The sequence below is a fragment of the Punctularia strigosozonata genome, assembly GCF_000264995.1.
Source record: "Punctularia strigosozonata HHB-11173 SS5 unplaced genomic scaffold PUNSTscaffold_2, whole genome shotgun sequence".
NCBI lineage: Eukaryota > Fungi > Basidiomycota > Agaricomycetes > Corticiales > Punctulariaceae > Punctularia > Punctularia strigosozonata.
Window position 1 is genome coordinate 2,095,824 of NW_006767434.1, and position 15,203 is coordinate 2,111,026.

At 52.0% G+C, this 15,203-nt stretch overlaps 5 protein-coding genes across 5 annotated transcripts; 3 read left to right on the forward strand and 2 right to left on the reverse strand.

Moving 5' to 3' along the window:
- Positions 1–208: 208 nt before the first annotated feature.
- PUNSTDRAFT_97678 (uncharacterized protein) lies at positions 209–1,417 on the reverse strand. The gene is made up of 4 exons (XM_007380304.1): positions 1,057–1,417; positions 896–1,006; positions 756–843; positions 209–702 (listed from the first exon to the last, which is right to left on the reverse strand). The coding sequence occupies exons 1-4, from the start codon at positions 1,183–1,185 to the stop codon at positions 608–610; spliced, it is 423 nt and encodes a 140-aa protein (XP_007380366.1). The 5' UTR covers positions 1,186–1,417; the 3' UTR covers positions 209–607.
- A 2,305-nt stretch (positions 1,418–3,722) lies between these two features.
- Positions 3,723–7,820, forward strand: PUNSTDRAFT_60903 (glycoside hydrolase family 35 protein; the record flags this gene model as incomplete). The annotated part of the gene is made up of 21 exons (XM_007380305.1): positions 3,723–3,805; positions 3,864–4,081; positions 4,132–4,308; positions 4,358–4,369; positions 4,427–4,569; positions 4,623–4,642; positions 4,705–4,790; positions 4,847–4,881; positions 4,932–4,974; positions 5,031–5,101; positions 5,156–5,190; positions 5,238–5,278; positions 5,334–5,574; positions 5,622–6,515; positions 6,577–6,768; positions 6,826–6,928; positions 6,978–7,008; positions 7,063–7,168; positions 7,224–7,511; positions 7,565–7,618; positions 7,670–7,820. The coding sequence occupies 21 exons, from the start codon at positions 3,723–3,725 to the stop codon at positions 7,818–7,820; spliced, it is 3,024 nt and encodes a 1,007-aa protein (XP_007380367.1).
- Positions 7,821–7,969: 149 nt separating this feature from the next.
- PUNSTDRAFT_60327 (carbon-nitrogen hydrolase) lies at positions 7,970–9,074 on the reverse strand (the record flags this gene model as incomplete). Its single annotated transcript, XM_007380306.1, has 5 exons — positions 7,970–8,085; positions 8,144–8,500; positions 8,560–8,845; positions 8,896–8,985; positions 9,039–9,074. The coding sequence occupies 5 exons, from the start codon at positions 9,072–9,074 to the stop codon at positions 7,970–7,972; spliced, it is 885 nt and encodes a 294-aa protein (XP_007380368.1).
- Positions 9,075–9,343: 269 nt separating this feature from the next.
- On the forward strand, positions 9,344–10,357 carry PUNSTDRAFT_60294 (uncharacterized protein; the record flags this gene model as incomplete). The annotated part of the gene is made up of 4 exons (XM_007380307.1): positions 9,344–9,487; positions 9,562–9,804; positions 9,857–10,001; positions 10,062–10,357. 4 exons carry the CDS (start codon positions 9,344–9,346, stop codon positions 10,355–10,357), a joined length of 828 nt encoding a protein of 275 aa, XP_007380369.1.
- Positions 10,358–10,758: 401 nt separating this feature from the next.
- PUNSTDRAFT_82196 (ARM repeat-containing protein) lies at positions 10,759–15,076 on the forward strand (the record flags this gene model as incomplete). Its single annotated transcript, XM_007380308.1, has 21 exons — positions 10,759–10,848; positions 10,905–10,969; positions 11,045–11,380; positions 11,437–11,784; positions 11,833–12,021; positions 12,078–12,223; positions 12,275–12,398; positions 12,450–12,609; positions 12,660–12,716; positions 12,769–12,880; positions 12,942–12,983; positions 13,033–13,151; positions 13,200–13,346; positions 13,398–13,494; positions 13,551–13,682; positions 13,731–13,924; positions 13,979–14,339; positions 14,402–14,488; positions 14,546–14,595; positions 14,649–14,799; positions 14,851–15,076. The coding sequence occupies 21 exons, from the start codon at positions 10,759–10,761 to the stop codon at positions 14,979–14,981; spliced, it is 3,138 nt and encodes a 1,045-aa protein (XP_007380370.1). The 3' UTR covers positions 14,982–15,076.
- Between the last annotated feature and the right edge of the window lie 127 nt (positions 15,077–15,203).

Sequence of the window (15,203 nt, forward strand, 5' to 3'; positions counted from 1 at the left end):
TCAGGGTGCGAGTTGAACGTTGAATATTTTGAAGCCTGGTCGCCCGCTCTGCCGCATTGACCCCCTGGGTGGTCTGAATAAACGGCAAGAGCTTCAGTGGCCGGGACTCCAGAGGCTATATCTTTGCTGACATGAGGTTTGACCCCATTTGACTTACCCATGGCCATCCGAATAACTATTCACGAGCGCACAGGCATATAAAGTTTGCAATTGCAGCAATCAATTCGAGTCTTTTATATCTATGTTGACAAAGGTAGTGCGGGGATAACCACAAGTGATAGCGCAAGGCGCTTGGTGGTGAATGATACAGAATAGACAAACGGTATCTACATCTAGGTACCGTGCATCAAGCAGGTCGTACATTAAACCGTATAAAAAAACGTGTGCGTGGTGGTCGTGTGGGATGGTGTCTGACCCTGAGCGCGTCTATGCATCAGACCGTGGCTGAATGCGGCATCAGGAAAGCCAACGAGGGAAGGTAATGGTGATACAACAATGGTGAAGCCTTGCCAGGACCCGGTCAAGGTCAGACTTCACCTCCCAATAATACAATACTCCGAGAGGGAAAGAGGGCCAACGTTGTATTCTTGAGCGTATAAATTCGTTTTCATGGAGACCAGCCCTTGGCCTCGAAATGCCACTCGATCTTGAGCACACCAGTGTCGAGCGAGCCGAGTTGCTCGAAAAGGCTGGGGGACATGTCTGCGACGGCCGTCAGAGGCAAGCTCACGACTGCGCGGCAATCGCTCACGTACCAAGATCATTTTCGCCACAGCCAGGGCAGCTGTCACGGGTCTTGCCGTAGGCCGTCTTTCCGTTAGCAGTGTTGGTAATATGGATCCACTACGTGACAACGTAAGCAATACGGTTACGACCGATCGAGGAAAGTATTAACCTGGTTGCAATTGCCACCACTGCCATAGCGTTCGGTCGAGATGGCGACGATGGGACTACTATCCACGTCGGTATAACCGCAGTTGCCCAGACCGACGTAAAAGTATGTACCCTATGGAAATCGTTAACTTGGGTGGCTAGTCATGTCCACGACATAATTACCCTGCCCGTGTGGGTTATCCTCTTGTCGAGGTCGACAACGGTAACATTGGGCGCGACTGGTGACGCGAAGGTGGCCATGACAAACGCGAACAGAGCGAGAAACGCGAGTACGAGACGAGTTGCGAACATATTGGAAGGCAGGAAGTGAACAAGCGTCGCGTCGAAGGTGTGTCGTGGAAGGTGTGCTCTTTAGTATTTCGGAGAGGTCGTGGCGTATGTTGCCTCGGGGAAGTGATCCAGCGAGGGCTACCATTGACATTCCGGACCTAGCGCGCTTTTATAGCGGAGGGGTGTGGCTAAAGCAGCCTTGTCCACGCGCACTCTCGTTGCTTTGTCTGAGACGCGGGCCAAGGCACGCAGGTCCAGGCCACAAAGGCCGCAGGGGGCAAGCCCGAAGCCGACCTACGTTCATTTGCGTCTTTCCGTCGAATGAGGAGCGTGCACCCCGAAAAAAAAGTCCAAAAAGAATATGCAGGGCTGGGAAACGCGCGCCCGACTCCGTCTCCGGGCAGTGTCTCCAGTTCCGGGCTTACGGGTGACAGGATTCGAGGGTGGTGATGACGAACGCCCCGGCTCATCAGGGCACGCAGAGTGCCGTGGCTGCGCAGAGTTCGGGCGTTGTTTGTCGGAGTTGTCAAGGGTGACCGTTGCGGGACCAGGCGTGGGGAGAACGAGCCATGTGTCTGAGGCGCGTTAACGTGACAGGCGCGTGGTCACAGCGTGCTTCATTAATATAATGCCGCGCGTGCCGCCGGCCTCGAACAGCCCTGAACAGCCCCACCAATCCCATGCTCCGCTGACAGTTGTACGCAGTTGAGTGCCGGGTCGAATTGTCCAGGGCCTGGAGCCTTGAAAAGCTTGGTGCACTGAAAAATAGATAATATCCACCGTACCCACTCGGAGCCGAGCCTCCATCGTACCCCATCTCGTCCTGGTGCCCACACGCCGGCAAAATCGAGGCTGAACACCTCGATGGGCACGATCGAGTCTAAGCCAAGCGGCCAAGACGTGCAACTCCTGTGTCTTGCACAGAAGGCATCTTCTTGCACGACAGTCGGTATGACGGTTGCCAACGGACGGCCGCGTTGCACGAGGCCACTGAATTGCCCGGTGCGCGTCCTCCATGGGTATGTAATAGACGGGCGACTTCGACGCAAGTATGACTTCGGAAATGGCCTGCCTTGACGGAGTCAGAAGCGTATGTGTCGAACGCGTCCATTCTCTGAATAACGTGCAGTGTCCCTACCCACGCACAGAACGGCCTTTGTGTCATTTCGCCTGGCGCCGGTGCTCGAGCGCACAACGTGGATATCTGCGCTCGTAATCAGCCGTAATCGCATCGATCCGACGTCCTGATGTGCACTGGAGCTGCATGGGCCTTAAACTGCGGAGCATGATGGAAACCGAGCTCCGATGCTGTGAACGCTGATGGGTGCATGCATGTAAGTAATATTGCCGCGGGCATCGGCGCTGCCTCCCCGATCTTGGCCTGTTGCTCAGATACAAGCGTCCTAAGGTGTCCGTCTTCGAATTGGCGGTACGTGAGATTCTCATCGCCCACTGTATTGATGGGAACCATCGAACACACAAGCGGAGTCCTCATCCGTACGGTACAGCCGGTAAGGCTCATGTAATCCAATGACCATGGCCCATTGGCAGCATCGCAGTTGTCCAGATTGGCCAAATTGTAGCAGTAATCGCGCCGAGATGCAGTCCTCCTATACCTGGACGAGTCCGAGCAGCCCGACGTAGAATTCAGCACTTCCGCTACTCTTCATGAAGAGCTGGGATGTGTGCATTACGGCTCCCCCGCTTGTATCGAAGCGCGACGGCTCTGGGAAGGCCGCGGCGTCGTTCACGCTTCCCGACGGAGTCTAACGCCCGCAAATGAAGGGAGTTCGGCGTACTCTCGCGTTACGAGAAATGATGTCGACATGCGCTGGTTCTAGTGGGGTACACGCTCTTCCGCCTCGCCGGATGGCCGATCAGCGCCAGCGCCAGGGGTCCGGGCGGGGATAGACTCGAGCAGAATCAAATGTAGACTGATGGTGAATCCATGTTGCAGCTGACGCAGCCCCATGATAGGTCTCATAAGACGCAAGATGAGAGGCCCATTGAGCGGGTTTTCGTAGGACGACATGCAGCAGCACACAATCGGTGATGGGATCCGTTGAGGAACGGCTACGTAATTAGGTGCCTGAAGTCACGTGAAGGCTGCAGTCCTAGCGAGCCGCATGGACCGGACCAGGAGCATTTCGTGTTGGTCTGCAAAGACTTGGCATAGACACTCTGGCTTGAGCAGTTCAGCGCACCTCCGGCGACTCTTTGTTGCCATGTCAGAAAACGGGTTTCAAGGCAAACAGCCGACATCCAGAGGGGATGTGGGCCTGTCTACTGTTGTGGCCAACCCGTATCCCACTCGGGTCGACTCGCAGCAGGAGCATACGAAGGTGGTCGAGCAGCTCGACAGGTCCTCACCATATGCTCGCCGGATTGCTTCTCGAGTACAAGGTCTTGATACTCGCAAGAGCTCGATGTTGCACACCCGAACGTTACTACTTGTCTTCATCGCTTGCTTCTCCGGCGTGCTTGCACTGTTCCCATCTATAAAGCAGTTATATGAGTTCGTTGTTGTTTCCTCGATGGTACACGAGAAAATATGTCCCATGCCTGCTCCGCATGATATAACCCACCAAGTTCGATGGGACAACTATAGCCTCATTCTTCGCGGACAGCGTGTGTTTCTCAAGTGAGTTTACTCACCAAGACCTTGGTACTGGTGACTTACTCCTCTTCCTTCAACGTAGCTCTGGAGAGTTTCATCCCTTCCGGCTGCCTGTCCCGGGACTATGGCCAGACATCTTGCAAAAATTCAAGGCTGCAGGGTTCAATGCGGTCAGCATCTACACCCACATGGGGCTGATCAATCCTGCTCCTCACGTCATCGATATGGACGGTTGGAGGTCCGTCGAAGCTTTCTACGATGCTGCCAAAGATGCCGGTCTATGGGTCGTGCTCCGCCCTGGTCCGTGGACGTCCTGATCCCTCTCGATCGGATGACAATACGGTTAACAGGTCCATACATCAATGCTGAAACAACTGCTGGAGGCTTTGCTCACTGGCTTACGGCGGAAGTCTCTGGAACACTGCGGACTAATGCCTCCGACTTCCACGCCGCTTGGCAAGATTATATTGAGGCTATAATCAATGTTACGATACCTTACCAGATCACTCGTGGTGGACCCGTCATCGGTACGATGTCGTTTGTTTTCCCTTCTGATCATTGCTGACGCCTATTCAGCCATACAAATCGGTGAGCAATGATTGCAAACTCTTGCATTTCGTGCTGTGATAATTTGTGACGTTCCAGACAATGAATATTCTCAATACGACTACGGCGAAGAAGGCGCGCAGTACTTCGCTCAGTTGGAAGATGCCTATCGTGCCTCCGATATTGTAGTGCCATTGACGTACAACGATCCCGGCCAATACAAGAATTTCGTGAACGGTACCGTCAGTACTTTTGTTTCCCACTGAGAATGGAAATCTGACGATGAACTCTACAGGGCGCTGCCGACATTTATGGGTAAGCAGATGAACGCGTGAAGTGTGCACCAATAATACTTACGCCTCATCGCGTTCTATTAGTCTAGATGCGTATCCTCAAAGGTTCGACTGTTCGAATCCCGAAAGGTGGAACCCCGTTACTACGAATTACCGACATTATCATCTTGGTGAGTACTTGGAGGGCACGGAGGCGACCGAGTTCTGAAACCACTTGTCAATCCAGATACCAATCCTTCGCAACCGTTCTATTCTCCGGAGGTAATGTACGCACCTTAGAAGGCATAGCTACTCCTTTGACACCCCATCAGTTCCAAGCCGGTGCCTTTGATGCATGGGGACCGGAAGCACCTGGTCTGTTGCAATGCATTCAGATACGCATCAGATCCAATTTGACCTCGCGCACCAAGGTTATGAGGCATGCCGTAAGCTCACGAACTCGGACTTCGAATCTGTCTTCTATCATAGCTTATGGGCAGCCGTAAGTTCAAGGTTTCCTTTGACCCTCTGGCTTTTTTTCACTTCGGGAGTATAGAATGCCAAGTTGATCAACTACTACATGGTCTACGGGTGGGTAGTTTCATATGTGCGCTGAATCGCTGTTGACTATTGGTCAGCGGGACATCATGGGGAGCGCTTCCGTTCCCCGGCGTGTATAGTAAGCTGACGATGCTCGTTCCTTCCTGGTGGAAGCAATCTCACTCTGGAACTAGCCAGCTATGACTACGGCGCAGCCATTGCGGAGGATCGCCATTTAACAGAGAAATATGCAGAGTTGAAGCGCCAAGGCCTCTTTTTGCGTAGTTCACCAGAATTCTACAAGACGGAGTGGGTAGGGAATAGCACCGATGGCGCTGTCGCTATAACCGACCCAGCCGTGTTCGCTGTCCTCCTGCGGAACCCCGATACGAACACAAAGTTCTATTTCTTGCGCCATAGCAACTCTTCCTCGCTGTAAGTTCGCGACGCCGCAATAGGAAGTAGCTTGCTCAGTCCTTCAGGTTGAAGACTAACTTCGGTTTGGACGTCGACACCTCGATTGGGCAGCTACACCTCCCTCGACTCAGCGATTCGCTATCAGTGATCGGGAGGCAGAGCAAGATCGTGGTCACGGACTATCACTTTGGAACTTCAACTCTACTCTACTCGACAGCCCAAGTTTATTTTGCCGGCCGGATTGGTGACCGCGATGTCCTGTTTCTATACGGCGACGTCAGACAAGATCACGAAGCGGCCATTGATCTGACAGGAGTTTATAATCCAATACAGAGACATCCCCGAGTATCCATGATGCGGACCGATCTTGACGGTTCGAGTCGCACACTCATATCCTTCCTCTCCGGTATCGAAGGCTTGGTTACCATCTGGGACTCCAGCACGCAACTAGTCCTATACAGTGACAGCACCACTGCGGGCACGTTCTGGTCTCCCCCAATTGCATACGACAACAATTCGTTCTCGAACTACTGGAGCTTCGGCACCAACGTCACGGTGTTGGTTGGCGGTCCTTATCTAGTGCGCGATGCTCGAATCCGCGGTAGGGAGCTTGCTCTCAGAGGGGACCTTGACAAGGATGCACGCCTTATCGTCATCGCGCAGCCAGAGATAACAACCGTATCTTGGAACGATATTCTAGTTCCCTTTTCCAGCGCGGCCCAAGAAATTTCCGCTACAGGCATGTTCGTCGGTGACCTGGTCTACTCCTCTGGTCATGAATCGGTGTCCCCCGTGGTCCTCCCACCACTCACTGGCTGGAGTTTCGCATGGAGTCTGCCTGAAATATACCGCAATTTTTCAGATTCGCGTTGGACGGCCGCGAATCATACTCAAACGAATAACCCTTGGGGCCCGGAATATGGCGATGGTACCGTATTGTATGGATGCGATTATGGCTTGTGGGTTCCCTTATGCCCTTATGTGAAGGGTATGGCGACATGGTGCTCACACGCTATTTAGTTGCGAGAACATCGTTCTCTGGCGCGGTCACTTCACTGCAGATGAAGCTCGATCACTGAACCTATCTATCAACGGCGGAGAAGGCGAGTGCTTCTCCCACAATACCTCCGTTGGATGCTCATACACTGTACAATCAGCATTCGCTGCCAGTGTGTGGTTGAACGATAGATTCATCCGCACAACCTATGGCAAGTAAGTACAATCGCGACATGACGGAACGAAACTATAAAGACGACGTTTTACGTCTAGTTCTACGAACAACAAAAATATAATCGAGGAAACAGATGAAACCTATGTTTTTCCACGGGATGCCCTTCGACTCGGGGAAGACAATGTCATCACTGTCGTCCAGGTCCGTCGTTCCGACTGTGTAAAGCAAAACTCAACCAATACGAGGGTAGGATAACATGGGTCTAGACGAAGCTTCGGATGGTGAGTGATATTACTGAATGCTGTCGATATACCCTTGTCCCATGTTTGGATCAGAAACGCCTGACTCATCGAAGTCACCCCGGGGGATTCGCGGTTTCAGCCTAAGTTCTGGTAACTTTTCAAGCTGGAAGGTGCAAGGCAAACTCGGTGGCTATCAAGAGTACATATTCTGACATCTTTCTTGCTTTGAGGATGTTGCTGACGAAAATCCGCAGCTACCCCGACAAAACCCGCGGCGTCCTGAACGAGGGCGGCCTTTATGGTGAACGGCAGGGATGGCATCTTCCGGGTTATGACACCTCGGGTTGGATCCATCGCGAATTGGACGAGGGTCTACCTGAAGGCGAAGCCGGGATCGGGTTCTTCATCACGAGCTTCGAGTTGGATATTCCTGATTACCTTGACGCTCCGATCTCGTTCGTATTCGACAATGTCGAGCAGCCTTATCGCGCCTATCTCTTCGTGAACGGATGGATGATGGGCAAGAGGGTTGCTAACCTTGGGTAGGTGCTGCGACCGTCCAAACTCGTTGACACCTTGTTGATTCGTTACGTAGTCCTCAGTATCGGTTCCCGGTGCCAGAGGGTATACTGAATTATCGCGGTAACAAGTTAGTGTCCCAAATATTAATTCGTTACACATATGTTGATCTATATCGTAGCACCGTTGCTGTGGCGCTATGGGCTATGGAGCAAGCCCCCCTTGAGCCAAGCCTTCGACTGGAACTTGACGGTGTATACGAGGGTGGATTCGGCAGAATATCGGTCCACAACCCGCCGTACTCAGCGTCCAGGAGGGAGGGTGCATACTGACGTCGAGTGCCTTTCACAATGATGCTGAACGGGACGATCCCGAAAACACTACGGCAGCTTGGTGATTAATCTATCTGTGGCTGTCTACTACAGGTTATCACCATCAGATGTACAATCTAGTTTATACCCTGGGACAGTTGTGAACCATGCTATGTATCCCAGACGCGTATTCCTTCCTCCCGCCGACTCATGGCGTCCACCAGGCGGGGCTTCCCAACTCCCGGATGCATCTGAAACAGCGCGGAGGACCCAGCGAATTTGATGCCTGATACATAGGGTCTCCGTTAACGCCTCTAGATATTCCGATATCCAGTGTTACATACCACTCTCCTTGCCACTTCGATTGCAAATGATGACAGTCACATGTTCAGCATGAGGCTGGGACGGGGTCACGGCCTGCGCCAACACTGATCCGCGATTCCTCCACAGTGGGCGTAAGCGTGCCGCCCAGTAGTTCAGGGTACTCCAGTCCGTTTCAGCATCCTCATCTTCGAGGGAGTCTAGCCAAGCATTCAATACCACCAACACGCGACTCCTCGTCGAAAGGCAATGTTCGGCCAATTCGTAGGGGCCCTCTTCTAGGGTCCAGACCGCAGGTGGTTGGGCATTAAGATCCATGCATATCCCCAACGACAGTCGTCCGAGGGGTGCGGGCAGGTTGAAAGTGGCGAATCCAGCACCTAGCCAGACCGGTCTTGCCTTAGGTTAGTCAACATTTTGGAGTGGAAGCAGGACGAACCGGGTTCTGCCCATGACATATCTGTATCATACAGGTTCGTCTTGCGATAGTTTCCCACAAATATCCCCCCGGGCCCGTAAAGAACTGCGCTATTGTATCCGATAGTCCAGGGACGCATTTTCGGGCGTTCGGCAGGATCTATCTTCTCTGGATAGCCCGCCAACACATAGCATCGAAGTCGGTCGGCTAGGAGGGAGCAGAACACGGATGTCGGTCCTTTCCGAGGCGTCTCCAAGTAAGGGGCTATGTGGGATGCATCCCGGAAGACATATCCAGAAAAGACCATCTATATAGATATTGAGGATATTGGATAGCATCCAAATGTTCTGCGCTTACTTCGGGTAGGCAAACCAGATCTACCGAACCTGGTTCAAGATCTGCGCACAATGCGGTGGCTCTGGATATGTTTTCGGATACATGCCCTATCTAAGCAGAAGAACATGTAGTTCTTAATGAGGTCGAAAGACGCGGTGGCCCACCTTGGGTGCATACTGGATCACGGCGATCCGAGCCATCAGACAGGTCCGCACGGAATATAGTCCCAAAAAACCGTGCAGTATCCTTCTTGTCTTATGTACCCTGGCGCTGAATAGTTCGAGGACAGAAGTAACATCACACAGTAAACGAGGCCTCAGCGCTCAGCCTTGAGGCAGCTGGAAGCAATCGCAATCGCCCGGGAGTCAGAGTCATGTGATACATCGTACTTTGTCCTGCTGTGCCAGGCCAAGTCAGAGGTGCAACTTTGTGAACGGCTCTCTCCTGAACATGAAACTGCTTGTCTGCCATGCTCAGCGCCAAAGCTAAGGGGAAGCAGAAAGCCATAGAGCCAGATGCGGCGAAAGAGCGTGCATCGTCACCGTGCACGCTGGTTGTGCGCTTCACCGAAGGGGACCCCGACCTCCGTCTCGAGGCGACTGAGCAGGAGACTGTGCATGATGTGAAGCTCAAGGTCTGTTTCTACTCACGGATATCGTCAAGGTTGTGAACTAAGCTTCTTCTCAGATACGTGATGCTAAGCCACACCTCCGAGGCCGCAGGCTGCGCCTTATCCATCAGGGACGCCTACTTCCAGATACGACACCAGTCCATAATTGGTTATCTTCGACAGAGAGCAGACACCACACAGAAACCTCCAACGAGCCGACTTCAGATGATTCTCCGTTCTCTGCTCCGACCACTTGGGTTCATTGCTCCATTGGACCTGTATTGAGCGAGGGAGAGGAAGATCAAGAAAAGGATACGCAGGTAAGTTGGGGATGCCTGGCCCCTGACAACTTAACATACCAATATCGACTAGACCGCACAAATCAAGCCGTTGAGGGGCTTCGACCGTTTGGCCGCCGCGGGCTTTTCGGAATCAGACATACAGAGCATACGAAGGCAGTTTCATAGCCAATCTACAGACAATTATCTCGATTCTGGGTTCGAGAACGATGACGATTGTAGGTTCAATACCAGCAACTTTCGTCTTGGGCTTAGTTCGCTATATCCACGTCCCTTAGATGAAGAGCGTGCACGTGTACTAGAAGAGCAGTGGATAGATTCTATGGATACAGGTGGAAGCGCAGCTCTATCCGATTATTCCCCAACAGCGATAGTTACTGGCGCTGTCATGGGTTTCTTCTTCCCGCTTCTTCCTTTCTTCTTCTTCAGCGAGGCACGGCCCGCGGTATTTTGGGAAGACGGATCAGAGCAACCAGCCCCTCGGAGTGCAATATTTTCGTGCGTTGTCATGGCTCGCATATCGCCGATCTATCTAATGGACAACGTTTCTTTTTCAGAAAGCGCATGCAGATGAGTCTGGTTTTTGGGTTTTGCATGAACGTCATATTTGGGCTTTGGCGATATCTCCTCTCATCCTCCATTTAGCTGTTATTGTGTACATGGCATCCGTTCTCGTAATCCTTATGATCGCAATGTTGAGCGCACAATCGATGATTATGTGCAAATGTTGAAAACAGAGTTCATCACGTACATGGTCCGAATGTTTGGTGACATGTACGAACACGTGCAGCGCGTCTAATGAAAGTTGGTGTAACGCGTCTTCCAAAATTTCAGTGGTTGAATTCCATTGTTCATCCTCATCACCAACTTGTTCCTTACTCATCGTAGACGAGCCGGCTCTACTCGTATCCTCCCATCGTAAGCGTCGTTTGTCTCCCGGCGTTTGATCGTTATATCAAGTCAAGACGGATGCAGATGGATCTCCATACGTTATCCAGCCTATTCGCTACGACCTATAATCCCGATCCCAATGTTCGAAAGGCCGCAGAGCTTGAGATCCGGAAAGTACGTTGGCAACGCCTATGCATACATCTTAGTTGACATCATCTGGCATTGGACAGGTGGGGGTACAGGAGGGCATGCTCACTGCGCTTCTCCAGATAATCGCCGAGGAAAACGTTGAGCTGTGCGTGCGACGCGTTCTGGTTCAGAACAAATGTCAAATCGGATCATGCGGTGTTCTGATTGTCTGTGGTTGTAGTGCGACGCGTCAAGCGTGCTCAGTATATCTCAAGAATCGCGTCTACACATCCTACACCGTCGATCCCGCCGTCACCCGCCCACGTCCCGATCAAACGCCGATCCATCCATCCGACAAGGATGCACTGAAAGCAAGCATTTTACGCTTGCTTGCTGCATCTCCTTCCCGGAGTGTGACCGTACAACTCGCTGATACGTTTAAGAATGCCGTGGCACGCGATTTCCCAGACAACTGGCCTGGCCTCTTGGATCAGGTCAAGGCCCTTCTCATCAGCAGTAACATTCAGGATGTCGCGGCCGGATGCATAGCATCTCTGGAGGTCGTACGAGCATTCCGGTATGTGCGGCACCCGATATCCTCTCATGTCGATGGATATGAAGCCGGCATTCCAGATTCCGACAGGATAGCAAGATTCTTCCTGATATCGTGGCCAACCTGTTTCCCACGTTGGTCTCTATCGCTAATCAGATGCTCAATTCGCCGCCTCCTGGTGTCGAGAAGGAGATTCCCTTCATGTTGCATCTGATTCTGAAGACTTATAAGACCAGCACTATGGTACAGCTTACCGCGCATCAGCAAAGCGCAGAAAGCCTCGTGCCATGGGGAAGATTACTCTTCCAGGTCGTCAACTTGCAGATTCCGAAGGACGCCGTCCCGGAGGATGAGGAGGAGCGAGAAAAGAGTGAATGGTGGAAGGCCAAGAAGTGGGCGTATGGAATTCTTGGTCGCCTTTTCCACCGGTAAGCCATGTCATACTTGCGATCTTTCCGTCATTGACCGCAGCATAGTTATGGTAACCCATCTCAATTGCCGACGGTCATGCGCAAGGATTACGGTGCCTTTGCCGAGCATTTCATCACTGTATTTGCCCCCGAAATATTCAAGGTTTACCTCCATCAGGTAGAGCTCTACGTAGCTGGACAGGCATGGTTATCGAGCAAGTGCCAGTACCAAATTTTCTCGTTCTTCACCGAATGGTCCGTTCCGTGACATATACTCGACGTCCCGGTGAACTAATTCATTCATAACACAGCGTCAAGCCCAAGTCAACATGGGTTCTTCTTAAGCCCCACTTTGAAACTCTAGTCTCTTCCTTCGTCTTCCCTCTGCTGTGCTTCAACTCAAGCAAACAGGAACTGTGGGACACAGATCCTGTGGACTACATCCGGGTTTCGGTCGGTCAGTCATGGTGCTTTCCAAATTGTGCTCAGCTCATCGTTGCTCTCGTAGACGAGTATGAGACCTACACCACCCCGGTTTCGGCTGCAACGACCTTCTTGTTCGCGCTCGCGTCCAGCCGCACTAAGGCAACCTTCGAAAGCATCCTGACGTTCATATATTCCGTTCTGCGATCGTAAGTGGCAGGAGGGTGGAAACGGATAAAGACTGATGGACATATGGGCAGAAATCCGGCGAGCCCGCAAAGATTTGGTGCATTGAACATGGTGGCCGCGTTGGGGCCGTTCATTATGTCGCACCCCGAAGTGAAGACCAATATGGAGTCATTTATGCTGCAACATGTTCTTCCAGAGTTCTCGAGCAGCGACGGATACATGAGGGCAATTGTACGTTAGCTTCTTATCTTAATTCGCGTGTTCTAACTTGTGTTTGAAAGGCATGTGAAGTGCTTGGAACCGTAGAGAAGTCCAGGATGGACTGGGCCAACGAACAGGTCGGCTAAACGAGCGCAGCTTTATCGGAAGGGGCTTCTGAACGTTATGCAGAATATCTCCTCCCATCTGAAAGCGGTGGCGACCGCTCTCGACGACCCTGAACTTCCAGTCAAAGTGCAGGCTGCACTCGCTCTGACAGAAATGGTGAAGAGGCACGAAAAGGGTGTGTGACGATGAGGGGTCAATAATCAAATCGTCTGTTATTAACTGAAACTTGTGCTTAGTTCGGGAGGCCGTCTCACCTCAGGTTGGCAAGGTTATACAGGGTAGGTCGTTCAAAGCCTTCCACGGATGCCGCTGAAAGACAATTTCCAGACCTCCTCAAAATGGCCGACGAGACAGACCTGGACATTCTGAACAGCTGCATGGAGACGATGGTTGATTACTTTCAGGATGAGCTCGTTCCCGTGGCTGCACAGCTTGCAGCACGCCTTGTGCGTATGACTTGTGCGCTCAAGATCCAACACTCATCGTTCTGTCAGTGCGATTCCTACCTGCGCCTCGTGCGTGAAGCTATGGCCTCGGATGAAGCAGGTGGTCAGAACGTGGATCTTGACAACATAATGGAGAGCGACACAGATGACGATAAGACTTACGCAGCGATGGGCGTCGCGAAGACCATCGGGACTGTACGTCAGGATCTTGTAAACTATTGTGTTCGTGAAACTGATTGCCAGTAGGTTATCAGCTCTATTGATTCTTCTCCAGAGATCCTCGCGCAAGTGCAGGAGGCCGTCATACCCATTGTCGTTTTTACGCTCGAGAACAAGTTCCTCGGTACTGCGGTCCAGCTTATGATTGGGCCGTCGTCATTGACTAATATGGCATGTCAGACCTCTTCGACAATGTGTACGATCTCGTCGATGCTCTCACTTTCAAGCTCCATTCCATTGCGCCGGCCATGTGGCAAGTTTTCGAGCTCACGTACAAGTTGTTCAAGTCGGATGCCATCGATTTCTTGGATGGTCCGTAGTGGTCTGCTGAACAGGCGGCTCGTTCTGACAATGTCATAGAGATGCTGCCCGCTCTGGACAACTTCATATCGTACGGCCCGGAGGTCTTCAAGGCTCGTTCTGACTATAAGGATATGGCCCTTGATATCTACGTGACTGCCATGGCTAGCGAGCAGCTTGGAGAGAACGACCGTGTGAACGGCTGCAAATTGGCTGAATCCATGCTCCTCAACTTGCGCGGATACGTAGACGAGGTATTACTGGACCACATTGACAATCTCGTAATGGGGGCTTAGACTGTTCTTCAGGCGTTTCCCAAGATCGTAGCGACAGCTTTGGACCACATGGATAGTGCTGAGACCAATGCGTTTCGACTCGCCAACCTCGAGGTCTTGATCAATGCCGTGCTCTACAACCCATCGGCTGCATTGCATCTCATGGAATCGCATAGCGTAGGCGCGTCTCGGGTGTTCTTCGACAAATGGTTCGCGATTATCAAGGACAGCAGCAAGCTTCCTCGCGTCCACGACAAGAAGTTGAGCATTGCCGCTCTGTGCGCCCTAATGGAAGTGGAAGCCTCTGCAATTCCACGACCACTGCAAGCTGGATGGGCTGGCATCGTCGCCGGCGCTTTGAAAATCTTCCAAGATCTCCCAAAAGCGATCGCGGGTAAGCTGTTTTCGAGCTTGCAGCAAAAGCATTCGTTCATACTTTCTCACATCGTCGTTCAGCGCGGAAGGCACTCGAGGAAGCCTTCGGTGATGATGACGACGACGATGACGACGATGGCAGGGTTTTGAACCTGAACGAGGACGATGGTTCGTCAACTCGTTCAACTGTGATCAATTGTGGTTTAATCGGTTTCAACCCCGCAGAGGATGTCTTGGATGAGGACACGGCGTATCTGGAGATGCTGGCCCAAGAGGTCTGTGATCAGTCAGATCATGACAATCTCGCAATTGACAGGCAGCTGCACAGAGCGCTCGCCTACGAGAGCGGAGCGATAAACTGGATGATGACGCAGAAGAATCCGTATCGTCGGAGGAATCTGATATAGAGGAAGAACTGGGCTACTTAAGCCCGTTGGATCAGATCGACCCATACATCGTCTTCCAGCAAGCATTGACAAGTGCGTTTCCTTACCCTGACCTAGTATCATATGTCTGACCGTGGCACATAGCCATGCAAAACAAAAATCCTGCGATGTATCAGGCCTGTACCACCTCTTTGTCTATCGATCAACAGACTCTGTTGATGGAGGTTGTAGCCATTGCACAAAGCAACGCCGCGCAGACACATGCGAGCTCGTAAAGAGATCCAGTCCACCGGGCCACCTAAATACCTTGATTCATTGTTTTGCATTGTCGTTTTGTTGGAATTTCACGCATCTCATGTCTTACTGGAAGTTTACACAATGCAATGTTGATGACCATTTGCTTTCCCCTGGCACAGAAGAACAATGAAGGCGGTCTAAGCCGATTGCGGACTACGCAGTGGCCATGTCCGGAAATATAAGACCTATGACACCTTGAA

Bases quoted from the DNA above. Each gene is read 5' to 3' on its own strand.
- PUNSTDRAFT_97678 (XM_007380304.1), bottom strand. From the start codon at position 1,185: ATGTTCGCAACTCGTCTCGTACTCGCGTTTCTCGCTCTGTTCGCGTTT. The intron at 1,007-1,056 runs GTAATTATGTCG...CGATTTCCATAG, and splicing joins GGATAACCCACACGGGCAGG to GGTACATACTTTTACGTCGG. The intron at 703-755 runs GTACGTGAGCGA...CGGCCGTCGCAG, and splicing joins CTGTGGCGAAAATGATCTTG to ACATGTCCCCCAGCCTTTTC.